General features: G+C 39.8%; 1 protein-coding gene across 4 annotated transcripts; it reads left to right on the forward strand.

The window, feature by feature from the left end:
- Window positions 1-4,308: 4,308 nt before the first annotated feature.
- Window positions 4,309-12,701, forward strand: LOC130136235 (nuclear pore complex protein NUP1-like). 4 transcript variants are annotated; one of them, XM_056306417.1, is made up of 7 exons: window positions 4,309-4,726; window positions 6,661-6,722; window positions 7,344-7,525; window positions 8,107-8,320; window positions 10,098-10,403; window positions 11,052-11,744; window positions 12,193-12,701. In XM_056306417.1, exons 1-7 carry the CDS (start codon window positions 4,396-4,398, stop codon window positions 12,622-12,624), a joined length of 2,220 nt encoding a protein of 739 aa, XP_056162392.1. In that variant the 5' UTR covers window positions 4,309-4,395; the 3' UTR covers window positions 12,625-12,701. The 4 variants fall into 4 exon arrangements, with proteins under 4 accessions (XP_056162392.1, XP_056162393.1, XP_056162394.1 ...); XM_056306418.1 differs by having other exon boundaries at window positions 7,350-7,525; XM_056306419.1 differs by having other exon boundaries at window positions 4,309-4,708.
- The last annotated feature ends 1,271 nt before the right edge of the window (window positions 12,702-13,972 follow it).

The raw sequence follows: 13,972 nt of genomic DNA on the forward strand, positions 1-13,972 counted from the left end.
GGAGTCTTGGCACATTTTAAAGTGATCATTGATTGGAGGGGCATTAGAGGAAAAAGGAAAAGCCGTGTCTTGACAAGATGTTGGGATTGTGATACTTGCAATTGAAAGCCACAATCAGAGGGAGGAATTAGAGTAAGAGCCAACAATGCCCTATTTGACAGCTTGTCTCTGCGTTTTCTGAGCCAAGGATTTGATTGATGGGTTAGCATTTGGAATAAGTGCAAGCTGGGGCATGTACAAGAGTTGTGTGTTCTCATTGTGGGGTCACCAATGGATGGGCAGTATTTGAAGTACTCTCTGAGTCCCGGTTGTCCTGCTAGACATTGGTATGATTGTCAGAATAATTGACCTCCGCAAGAATTTAAAGTTTAAACTCATCTCTTTCTTTTTGAGTTTCATCATTGGCATCACCAATCATGTGTTTCTGAGCCGTCGAAACCACAAAAAAAATCATTAACTTCATTGCACATACTGACTGCAAAGTAAAAGTCTTTTTCACGTTTGCGGCTTAATATTCCTAGATAAGATTGCTTTCACAACGACTCTTCGAATTGGCGAATGTCATGTTACTAGTATGCCTCGTGAGGTTGTGCAGATACTCTGCTTTTTTGGGGCAGGAATTTGACGATAACAAAGGAACACCTGCTCCATGTGCCCAGATACCTTCTAAAAAAATCTCAATTATACAAGTGTCATCTTTACATGATCCCTCGCTCATTTTTTGCATTTGGCACAATCGACTTTCAATATTTGTTTTTTCTTTGTATAAAAGGTTGCGGTCACTTTCTCCTACTGCACAAGGTAACAGAAAAGGGCAAATAACTATCACTTCTCCTGAGCTTGCTGTGGTCCCTGAGCTTGCTCAGGGAAAGACGCAAGTGGGTCACCATCTTGAAGAGAGATTTAAAGAGGGAGAAGATACAAAAAGAAGGTTCTTGTCAAATGAGGGGCTAAGGCGTGCCTTAGAGGTTGCCTCAGTTGATTAGATTAGCCCCCATTCACTTGCATGAGCAACTTTGATTCTGTACCCCTCAGATATCTATCCATTGAGGGACCATATCATCCGAAGTCATTTTATGAAAACAGGCCAATCAGCTTTCAAGAAACCATTAAACATATTCAATTCACTTTAGAGAGCACCAGACCCAACATGTTGTTCGCATCGTTATTGATTTTGTCTATTACATCGCCGTCCGAATGAGCCTAACACACTAATTTGTTCGTTTTATAATTGACATGGGAATCTCGGTTGGGAAAAGGAAGCTCCATGTCCACCATCCCCTGTTTGACACCTGTCATTCAAACACCACCTTTCTTTCTTTCTTCCCAATTCCAGTTCAAATTTCGGTCTTCCCCGTTAAAGATGGGATCTACACAATAACAGGTATGTCTAGTGCCCAACAAACAGGAATTCATGAGCTAAATATGGAAAAAAAAAATGTGCCCGGAATTCAATCTGCACGACGCCATGTTTCGGCATCTAATCCTAATCTGATGCGGACGGTGGCATTGTTACTGCACCAACGAGAAACAACAAGATCATGCAGTCTCCTGCTTCATTTGGTTTGCTGCACAAGCATAGCTGGTTTACTACTGATAAGACTCTTGTTCAAGGCAGCCGTATGAATGGTTATCACAGCCGGAGGAATAGGAAAAAGTTTGGCCCCGCTGAACGGAATATTCTATAGCTAATGAGGCAACATAGACAGGAGGGAGTGTGATGGGTACAGCAACGCTTTGACATTTGATGGCAAACTTGACAAGAAATGTGCTTATGATGCCCCCTAGGCTTAGGCGTTTCAAGAGCAGCCCCCCCACCACAAAAAAAGCATCAAGAGGGCATATATCGAGCCCTGCTTTTTTTTTCATGGGGTCTTCATTTTGCATCAAATCAACTGATTGGTATCATGAACATCGTTCAGAGGTTGGTTCTGGTTTCGAAATTCCACCAGACCATCATTTGTCATATGGTCTGTTCCTTTCTAGGGAAGTTGACGATGGTTGCTGTAACGCTATTATTAGCGTAACGCTATTATTAGTACTTTGAATCTTTTTGGCGGATGTCCCGGGCAAAGGGTTAATATACCGCTCCCGATGACCAGCTTCGGTTGCGATGTGGGATTTAGATTCCGCCTAGCATGGTCTGAGAACAGACCGCGACAGAGACCAAAACAGAGGGGAAAAACAGAGTGAGTGAGGGAGAGAGAGAGAGGGGAAGAAAGAGGAGAGAGGAAGGGCAAAGGGAAGGTCCCTTGGCCGAGAAATATTGGGTATTACTTGAGTGCGGCATGGGATTTTCGTAGATCCAGTCGTTGGTTGCTGCGCATATAGATCTAGGCTAACTCATTTTCATTTTTCATTTGAGATGCAATGCCGGATGGATCCATTCTACATAAAGTTTCATTTGAGATGTAATGTCAAGTGAGACCCACTCTGCATAAAGTTGCATGAATCGGGCCCTGTAAAGTACACGATTGGGATCCAAATTTCATTGTAAAAATAATTGTGGCCCACAAGATGTTATTAACTAATGCTTTAATAAATTAAGTGCTAAAACGTATTGGCTATGAAAAAGATGAAAATGCGCAATTCTATTATGAAGTTACAATTCCTCCGAAGAGGTGCAATGAAATGTGTTTTGATGGAAAGCACCTAATGATAGCCTGTTTAAATAGAGTCTGCTTCTCTCTCCACGCATGGAAAACGAGCGGTTGTATTATATTCTCCATCAGATAAAATACGTTAAGAGAAAAGTGGGTTAAGAGAGAGAAATCGGATTTCTTCTCTTCTTCTATTTTTGCAACAATTATTTTCAAAGGGCATCGTTATGCATAAAGTTATGTCTTCATCCCTCTTATTATAAAAAATCATAAAGATTTAAGATTCTGAATTTCAAAATTTTTTCGCATAAAAGAATTACATTATCGCTCAGACTAACTGCATCAAGAAGGACGAAGGAAGAGGGGAAAAAAGAGCGAGGGAAAGAGAGAGAGAGGAAGAAAAAAAGAGAGAGAAGGGGAAAAGGGAAGGTCCCTTGGCCGAGAAATATTGGGTACCCCTTGAGTGCGACATGTGATTTTCGTAAATCCCTTCATCGGTTGCTACATGAAAAGACCTAGGTCAACTCATTTTATTTTTCATTTAAGATGCGATGTCAAGTGAGACCTACTTTACACAAAGTCACTTGAACCGGCCTTGTATAGCACACGATTAGGACCCACGTCCAATTGCATCGAAAAGTGCGAAGCAGACTTCAACTGTCCTTTTCATTATTCTTTCGCTCTGCACGGTACATACACTCCGTTTACTCTTTCTCTCTTTTCGCACGTCCCTTTGTACTTCTCTCTCCTTTTGAAACCCCTAACTCTAAATCCATTCGCAAGTTGTAGCCACCTCGGTCTTAGCCATGACAAGTGGTCATTCGCGGGTCGTCGTTTGCGAATCATAATAGCCATAACACTGGTTGTCTTTTGCAAGTCCTTGATAGTAAGATCGTGTGGTATGCTTCTTCGGGTCATTTTCTTCTGCTTCTGCTATGCATTCTCGTTGTGGTCATTCGCGAGACGTACCGGCGCAGTTGGCCACAATGCAGTTGTAACCTTTCCCACTCATGGTCGTGACATATTTCTCTATATATAAGGAAGCTAAGTCTTTACTAGTATCTTTGGATCAATGAATACTATTAATCTCCGCCTATTCCTTGTATTTTCCCTCAAATTGATGGTTTGCCTTGGAATGAGGATAGAATTTTAGAGATTGTGAATTTCAATTTTTAGGCACCAATCTTCGACACACCAAATTACTTTAGTGTTCTGAAAATTATGTGTGGTTGTGATTATGAATCTCCTATGTTATAGTATAGATCCATTTTTCTCGGAGAGAGACTACGGTTGAAAAGCTTTCTTGTCAATAAAACTAAAGATCGTGTATTATTTTCATATTTTGATTATACATTGATGAACCTTAGGAAAATTGATAAATATTTCTTATTCTGACTAACGAGTTTGAAGACGTTCTAAACATGTAAAATTATGTAGATTCCTTTAATGTTAATGTATTTTCGCATTAGGTTTTCCTTAATTTGGCAATAATATATACCTAAATTTTTTGGAAGATATCAATCGAATTAGCAATTCCGCCGGTTAAAATTCAGCACCATAATGAATAGGATATCGTTAAAATCACACGTGGCGGCTTATAAAACTCTTTTTTTTAAGCACTGATGACGTAATTAATCCCACTGATGACCTAATAATTGGCCAAAGAGATCGCAAACGTGCAATTTTTCAAAACACCAAAATAATTAGCCGCTGACTACCCAAAGTAAACCCGCTTTTTTCTCTCTCTCTCTCTCTCTTTCTCTACGACACTTCACTCGAGAGAAGTTCGCCGGCGATGCAGAACGACGGAGATGCGGCGGCGGCGGCGGCGTCGCAGCAGCCGGAGCCCGGCAGAGGCGCCGGCGGGAAGGTGAGGAGGCCTCCGAACCGCAATCCGCGGGCCACGCCCTACGCCCGCCCTAATTCAAACCGACCCCAGGCCGGCGGCGGCGGCGGCGGCGGCGGCGGCTGGCTGTCGAAGCTGGTGGATCCGGCGTACCGCCTGATCTCCGGCGGCGCCACCCGCATGCTGCCCTCGCTCTTCTCGAGGCCGCCTTCCCCTGTTTCGCTGCCTCCTCTCTCTGACGAGGACGAGGACGAGGACGACGGTCTGTTGATCTCTCTCGGTTGCGCTTCTCTAATCTTCGCTGCCTCTAGTTGTTCTTGAGTGATTTGGTCGGTCGGTATGGATGATCAGATGAATTGGGGGTTAAAGTTTTACCCTTTCTCGATTAATTCTCGTGATTAGGGTTTCTTGCTTGTTTCTGCTCTGTTTAAGAGAGGTTTCCGGGACTTTCTGGTTGAGTCCGCAATGGAAGCGCGTTGTTCATTCCTTGTTGACGTGAAGTAGTTTCCTTTCCTTCTCTTTGTTTATGCTGTTTTCGGGGATTGAAGTAATTATTCGTTCCAGATTGATTGAAATCTTTTACCAGAGTATTAGGAACAGATAAGGAAGGGAAAATGACGAATCTAGGAGGGAAGGAGAGTAATAAGTGTTGATGAAACGAGATAGGGAGAGAGAGAGAGAGATGGTTAGAGAGAAAAAAGCATTGAAATTTGCTAAAATGTGTTTCTTACTGATGTTATGCATACACATCCATGAATAAATCTTTGAAAGTGGTGTCTCCACACCATATGTGATCCCACAAAATAGTGTTTCTATCATCCCCCACTAGATATAGAAACTCTTCTTGTGAAAACATCTCGGCATTGCCTAATGTGCTTTCAAAGCCCGATTTTATGTGTTCCTTCACTAGATTTAGCTATCCACTCTGTATCTTCCAAACCAAGTTTCGCGACCATTACCCTCCTCCAAAGGCTAGTTTTCTCCACATTAAATCTGCACAACCATTTTCGAAGGAAAGCTCTATTTACCAGAACCAATGCTTTACCCCCAACCCCATTAGCAACTGTTTGTGTCACAATATTCCATTTAACTTGATGAAATCTCGGATTGTCATCCCAATCTAATAAGGAAATTATTAATTTCAGTGTGCAAGGACCAAATAAAATAGAGTGGGAATTGTGAGAACCAAATTTGGTCGGACAACCCACTCTGCAAATCTAGACTCCATTATATGTATATTTTTTTTAATGTTACTTTCCTTGTCAGAAATATCTGATAATGAAAGATAATATGTTTCTGTAGCTTGGTGTTTTAATATTCGCTGCATTATTAGAATCTGTTTGTGGAGCAGTTTCTGATTCAGGGGATGTGCTTCTGACATACAAAAGTCGTTTATGACTATGAGAAGTCTTCAAGGATTACAATTGAACAAAAAGGATAGTGTCTGAATGAATAATATAATTAGGGATCAATTGCACAACAGGAAAAATTTCATGCGGTGTTTGTGCATTCCTACTGTCATGAATGCTTGTTTTTGTATGGCTGATCTTGTCTGCCACCATCTTGCATTGATTTTCTTTTTTAGAAAGGAAATTTTCTTCATATTGCTAGCTTAATTATCTCTGTTGAGGAAGTTTATCGTGAAGTATGCGTTTGAGGTGAATTTTACTTTAAACATTTGAAATTCGATTTTTGTTTAATATCAAACAACCCCAACTTTTAAAAGCATATAAATGCTGACATTTAGAGTCATGTAGATTTTTTCCTTTGCGACTTTAAAAGATAAATTCTTTATTTTTATTTGGGCAACTTGAAATAAGTTTCTAAGCTGCTCCCTGCCCCTAGCTCGAGATAATTGATTCTCTGCTTGTCCAATGTATATACTCCCTTTCTGGGCAGTTTTGGAGTGCATTTTCTGCTCAAGATAATTTTGTCTGTTTACTTTGCATATATTCAGTTCTTGTTTTTTTTTATGTGTATCTGTTTCTTTGAGATAAATGAGTGTGTTGGTCTCTTCTGGGAAGTTATAGTGGATGGCTACTGCTTGTGATTTGCATGTGGACCATATAATCCTCTCTTCATTTTAGTGCACATCTTCTGGTTATATCTTGTAGTGTGACCGTTTGTAACTTTCATAGTCAGACATGCTTCAATTTCTATTTCTGTATGCTATGCCATGCTCATATTTTCAATCAGTGTGATGCTCTGTTATAGATAAGTCGAAGAGAGAGATCGATCAAGATGTTAGAGGGAGTAACCACGAAGGCAATTCAGATGTAAGTTACTGAATAGCTCTTGTTCATGTTGAGGCTCTCCGGATTGTATTCTGGTTAAAATTCTTGCAAATTCTTTCATGATTTCTGGATCTTGCATTTTCTGGGATATTGCATGAAGTCTTTGTCGTTCTGGTCGACTGGGTTCATTCTCAAATAGTTTTATAATCTTGAAGTTACTGAACTAAAAGAGTGGCTGACGGCGCCACATATTCTTCTCCAAGTATTGCAACTTGTCCCTATCTTCTTCATCTTCGTGTCATTTTTGTTCCTGTTTTCTTTTGCCAAAATTCAAGTGATTCTGCCAAATAACTTATGTGGCGTGCCATTGCCTATCTTTTTGTGGGTAAAGATGCATGCTTGGCTGTCATGTTTTTCAAGGATGATTCTTTCCTACATGTGACACCCTTGCTCGTGTGGCTCTATATGCACGCGGCTTTCAAGTTCGGGTGTTTGGATTAAATATCTTGTCCCAAAAGTAGCACATGCTCTTATCTCCATCAAATGACATGGTATAGGTCTTTCTGATGCGAGACATAGGTTTTTTTTTTGAATCTCATAGTTTTCTACCATTGGCTTCTTTTGTCTTTCTTTTTAATATAACTTTGATGATGTTCTTATTAGATGCAGCTGGGGTTATCAAGATCAGCAGAAGTAGGAAATGCTGTTGCATCTGATGTACCAAAAAGAACTGTTTTTGATGGGTACAAAGAATTCAAAACAACACACAACAAAGTAACAGACCTCCCAAAAGATACTGCCCTTTCTGAAATTGAGCAACTGATCAGAGGAAAAATGTTCTCCAGGTAAGTCAACCTTTTCTCTAAAGATTAAATGTACTTGGTACTATGTTGTCCCAGTGCACGTTGACTTGTGAGGTGCTTTATCTTTTTGAGTCCAAGCATGTATTTCTCTTTTTGAAAAGTCATTCGTGATAATTTTTTGTGAAAATTTATCTTTTGATAACTTCTGTTGTCTTACCTTTAAGTTCTTTTGTGAGGGAGGGGAAAGGTAAAGATAAAAACAATGACCTCTTAGGTGTTGGTGAGGGGAAAGCACCACTAGGCTGAACCTTGTTTCTGTAGTTTGTTCTGCATTGTGTACCTTTTGCGGAGAGTTTTTTTTTTTTTTCTTCAGGTAAATTTTTCATTTCAAATAGCTTGTTAAGTGCACTTGGAACAACTTAAATGTTGGCAAAATTTCAACCTGTTTATTAGAAATTCCTTTGTCCTTGACTCCTTAATGGCTCATTAATCTTGCAAAGTAATTCTGGTTGACAATGTATATTTGATAGGGACTTTGCAATCGAACCAACAATATTTGTTCATAATGCTATTCAGGGATGTCTTCTATATTCCATGCCTTGATGGTTTTTATCATCATGCAGGGATGAAATTAGTCGTCTGACCGAGATTTTAAAATCGAAGACTGTTGATCTACCAAAGATGAAGGAAAGGGAGAACAACTCTGAAATGAATGCCGTGGGTGAAGTTGAGGTCCATGCAACTGTGCCTCACATTCCAAGCAAAACAAATGGGGGGGAGCAGGGAGTTTTGAACAGAGCTCTATGGGAAGTTTCAACGCCCCTTCATCATTCAAATGTAAGTGGAGTAGATTCTTCAATACGTTTCTCTGTCAGAACATCTTTTCTCCTGCGAATGTTTGTCCTAGAGTACACAGGCATAATACCAATGAATCGAAGCAACTTGTTTAGAATATCATTGTTGTTTTAGATGTGAGTCGAGGATTCTCAGAATATGAGAAGGACCTACAGATCCCCCGAGTTAAAGAGAAAGTTATAGGATTGCTGTAATTCATATTTTGGCCATCATGACTAATAAGTTTGGTTGGCATCGATAGTTGGTAACTGATGCTTGGTCACTTGATGGTTTGGCAACTATCAAGATGCCTTCTTTTGAGGTTTGTGGCCTACATCTAATTATATTGTATTTGTGTGTTTCCAGCAGCTTGAAATTATTTTTACTGAGAAAGTTGAAGGTAGTTTAATATTGGAAAAGCTGAAGATAAATCTTATTTTTACATGGCAAATAGCTCATTGAGACGAGATTTTAAATGGATGCATGTGATTTTTGTGTTCCTTGCCCCAACTTTGCCTCAAATTGTTCATGAAGTATAATGGAATTTCCCTTATGTGCTTTTGAAGTGTGTTTGATGAAGCGTATAGTGAAGAAATGCTCTTCCTGCACCTCTGCTATGCTTGTCTTGGAAATATTAGAAGGGTATTCGACTGAGCCTTGGCATATAGCATTAGCGAGTCTTTGTTGGTGTTGATGATGACCTTTTGCTTCTTTCTAGTACTAGCTGTTTTGTAAAATTTTGTGGGACCACAATCAACTATTCTAAAAGGTTAAGTATTAGATGAAGGTGCGATTTAATATTTAAGGGTATGTTTTGTTGCATTTAAACAAAAATGAAAGATTTTTTTTTCTTTCCTGCCAAAATTTGAAAAATATTATTCAAAGTTCAAAAAAATTATTAAAAAGTTAATGTAAATTTACATAACAACACTTGAGTGTCATGAAAGTTTAAGTTGAGGCGCAAGATATAGATTAAGCAAAAAACAAAATGTAAAATTTAATTGAGACAGTTCCTTACCAAAAAAAAAAATTTAATTGAGACAAACCCTAAATGGTTTGATACTGCCCCTCACACGTAGGTGTGACTTTGATCTAAGACTAAAGCTTGGAAATATATATGGGGAGGCAAATGAGGGTCGTGGAAGGATTTGGATTTAGGATCTCATGTATTCTGAAAGTTTAAGCTATTAAATCAATGCATGATTAATTATTTAAATGGTGTAACATGTTTGATATTCTCCCTCTGCATGTCGGGACATTTCACAAAAATAGCGTGGATTGCTTCTTCATGTTCATAACATTTAGGCATTTTCTGGTGCCGTCTTGTCTATTTAAGAGCATTAGATTGTCTCTTTGGTATTCTAACATATACATCCTATTAAATGTGCCATGATGCCATCTCTCAAGTTTATAAGTTACTGAAATTTTTCTGCTGTTTTTTTGTCTGTTTTAAAATACCTATGTATCTATATCTTTTTCAATAAATCTACTCAAGTAGTACTGTATCTTATGCATGGAGTGATTTTCTTAGATCAAAGTGGAAGCCATTGGTGCTAGCTCATGAATTTTAATATGGTCTTAGCAATGAAATTCCATTTATTTAATTGTTTTGCCTCTGTATATATATGGGGAGTCCATCTTAGACGAGAAGAAATTTTCTTCAGGTGTTAAGAGTTCCACTTCAGTCTAGGTATAGTTATCTTCTGCTGGTTTGCACCGAATGTATAGAGTTGGTAATTTTTGTTCTGACAGTGTTTATGGTGCTCTGAGAACTTTGCAGTTACGTGACGAAATCGGTGCTTCACCTGTTGACATTGCTAGAGCATACATGGGAAGTCGAACATCAGAAGTTGGCTCTATTCTTAAAAGTAACCTGCCAGAAGATCCGAAAGCATTGCTTCATGGAGATGGCTATTTACATAAACCTTTTAGTCCATCACCTCTACCCAAGTCATCTGTATGCTGGCCTGGTTCAGTAGTACAAGATCGGTATTTGACCCCACAGACTCAAAGAGGTAGCCATGGGACTCCGACTTTCCACAGAACCCCATATTCGAGACCTGTACTTTCTATGTCCAAGTCTAAGGTATGTGAAACATGTTCTGTGAATCTTCAGTTTCGATTTGATCTGTAACATAAATGCCATCAATGTGGACATGCTCATCTGCTTGTGAAGCAAATAGAGTAATCCCATTTGTGCTCCAACGACAAATGGGAGAAATAAAGTCACCAGAGGCAGCTGCAACTGAGCTAGTTCTGGTTAATTACCTCTATCTTTTATCGAAATGGTGTTAAACTTTAAGGACAGATAGGAGAAATGAAGTAGAAAACCAATGCCTATTTACTGTTTCACTGTCTCTTTTGCACTCTAATCTGTCATTAAAGCAAACTGAAGCTGGGTCTGGGTGAGTACTTTTTCTGGCTAAGCATGGTGCAAGTGCGTGCTTGTTTCTGGAAGCAATTGGATCAATTATCGTGGCAATGAAAATTCATCAAGAATGTGGAACCCAGTTGAATGTCTCCGACAGCAGTAATGATGAATATGGATCTTTGTTTTTGGATTTGTTTGTTCTTAGTCATAATAAGCTTCGACTCTTGTGGTTACTAAAGTTGTGTTTTTCCATGCTTATAAAGTGAAACTTAAGTCGAAAAGTTTTTTCTGTCCTCTCTGATTACATTTTATGATTGTGGTGAACTGAAATTGATTGTATTAAATTTGTTGGAATGAACGCAGGTTAGATTCAGAGAGGATGAATTGCATGGTGACCATGGATCCATAGGACCCATTCGTAGTTCAAGGCAAAAGTTCGTCACTGGAAGTGCCCAAAAATTTAGTAGTTTTCCTTCTTTAGTTGGTTCTTCCCAGAGAGAAACAATTGACTTTCGCTTGCCTTCTTTGCCTGCCTTCAACAAGAATATGGAGGCTGGAGGAACAAGTAGCAGTTCAAAATCTCAATCATTAGAAAACAAGTCACTGGATTTTGAGGTAGGTGTCCCAACCGTTCCCACACATTCTAGTCAGATGGCTAGAAAGATACTGGAGCATCTTGATAGAAGCCTTCCAAGTCCCAAGGATAAGGCTGTGGAGTTGAAGGAAGCCTCTTTGAGGAAAAAATCTGAGTCTTCTGATGTTGCTCATTCGATGTCGAGTAGTGGTAATTTATCGTATCTGTCTGCTTCTGTTAAATATGGCAAAGCAGACAAGACTAACCAGATGAATGCTGCTCTTCCAAATGGAGGTACAGGAACTTCATTTTTTAGAGTTCCAGCAGAAGAGAATGTTACCAAAACTGCTAATGCTGCAAAACGACGCTTTTCCGGTTCTGATGAAGATATTTGCAATGGTATCCCGATTCCTGGAGTTAATAACACTGCTTCACTAGATTCTGGTGTGGCTGACAAGTTTGTCTTCAAGAGTACAGATAAGGTACAGCCCAATTTGGCAATGCTTTTCTACCACAGAGACAATTAAGTTATGTGCGAATGGGTTTCCTTCCAACTTTTATCAGCAATTTAGACCTTTAACGGCAGTTTTTTTTTTTTTTTTGGGTCAAAAACCTTTAGCGGCAGTTAAGACATGAGTTGTTTAACAGTAGATGCTCGCACTGATTTAGAACTGATTGCCTATAGTATAATATTTGGTGAATTTCTTAAGCGATTAGCTATTTCTTACAATGGGGAAATTGATAGTAGGAAAATTTCGTATCTAATAGCTTCTTTAAAACTATGCAGATGTTAGGAGATTAGATGTCCTCTTTCAGTCATTTCGTGATGTAGAAGTAGATTCCACCCAGTATATGAACACCGGCTTGTATTTACAGATATATACTGAAAAGATTCTCATATAGATGTCTTTCTGATTGGGTCATACGCAGGATGTCTCCAAGGAACTTCCAAGTTTTGCTGACTCTCGTGGACACATGATACCAAAGAAACCGGCTTCGGGGTCTAAAGCACCTCTTCCATCTATTTCCATCGATAAGCCTCAAGTACGGGCTACGGTTTCTTCTGATAACTCCGGGTTTACGTTTCCCATTTCTGCTTCACGTGGGATGTTTCCTGAGCCACCAACACCGTCCATCACGCCTCCATCTTTTGTCAATAGTCTGCATCAGCCACAAGAGGATTCCGCCATTCCCTCTTACACGTTTGGTCTGAGGAGCTCTTCACCTGCCCTGGTCTTTTCTTTCCCTTCAACAAGCAATGCCTCAATTCCCAGTGATGCCTCAGATCTAAAATTTACGTTCGGATCTGATAAGAAGAGGATTTCTTTTAGTTCAATAGGAAATGATAGCATTTGCTGTTAAGTGTAGACATATATTTGGGTTACTTTCATGAAATTTCTTTATTATTCTCCTTTTCAAAGATAGAGTTTACCCGGTCATTTGAATCTATTTTCTACTTAGTTTGGACTCATAGGACTTTGATTGAACAGGCCACGCGGGTGCATTTCAGAGCCACGGGATTGGCCTTGATGTATAGTAAATGTTGGTCTTGTGGGGCATCGATGCTCGATTGAAGCAAATATGGCATTTTCACGGGGAACTGTAGATATTATTAATCAGACTGTCTGTGGTTTTGAATATCATTCTAAGCATTCCGATTTCAGGCACACCTTTTGGGAAAATGTGGAAGCTCTTTTTCACCCCCTCCATTTCATCTCTGGAAGTATGCGAAGCGAATCGATTTTTTTGGCTATGTTCTACGAAAGTCGTCTCTTGACGGTTTGTGTTCATTCAGTGCCCCATGGTGTTAGTGGGTATTGACACTAGTAGCCTGGAAGTTACATGTGAAGTACTCGGATTGGTCCGGTTGTTATCAATCGCTGTTATCTAGCATCGTGGCTCTCATGTATGTGAAAGGATATTTCTAGGAAAGTTGTCTCATGAAGGTTTTTAATTACAAGGTCGATTTCCTGGGTTCGCAACTCCGGTTCCCCATGTTACTCATATAGAGTGGAGAGTCAACTCGTAGGTTGCGTTATGAGATACTTGAACAAATTTTGCCCGCCCGAGGTCTAGAGCAATGTAAAATCTGACTTTTACATTGAGGAATCAGTCAGTACTTTTTGCAGGATCCAATCGACGTGTCTCATATCTCCTTGAAAATAATAGGAAGAGTTTCCACTTGCCTGTGCATGAGGAGGTTCAGGAGCATTCCGGGAGCGACACGTGGCGTGGATTCTGACCACTCGGGAACAACGAACATGCTGTCGTTCACAGAACATGGTGCCAAATGGGAGTCACATGTTCCCATCCAAATGACTCACGGAAGAGGGAGGAAGAACTTATCCCCTTGCGCCTCTGCTAGAAAACCCAAACCCATGTGGTGAGAGAGAGAGCAATTGGGTCCCGCAACAGAAATTTGCAAATCAGTCAGAAGCAAGTTTTCGTGTGATGGGTCCCAATTAAAATGGTACTGTGTGTCCTCGTGTGGGAACACTAGGATCAAAGCATATAAGATTCCAAAGAGCAAGCAAGTGCGTGAGAGAAGGGGGAGAAGTCAGAGAGGGAGAGAGAGAGAAGACATCAGAATTGAAATTGAATGCGTGATCAGACATTGAGCTTGACGTTTCAGATTCTAAGTGTCAGAAATAGGTGTCAGTGCAATGCAGAGAGAGAGAGAGCAGCCCTTCCAACCTAAATTTTTTTTAGT

The sequence above is a fragment of the Syzygium oleosum genome, unplaced genomic scaffold (genome assembly GCF_021117445.2).
Source record: "Syzygium oleosum isolate NSW1041296 unplaced genomic scaffold, Sole_v2.1 Sole_v2.44, whole genome shotgun sequence".
Taxonomy (NCBI): domain Eukaryota; kingdom Viridiplantae; phylum Streptophyta; class Magnoliopsida; order Myrtales; family Myrtaceae; genus Syzygium; species Syzygium oleosum.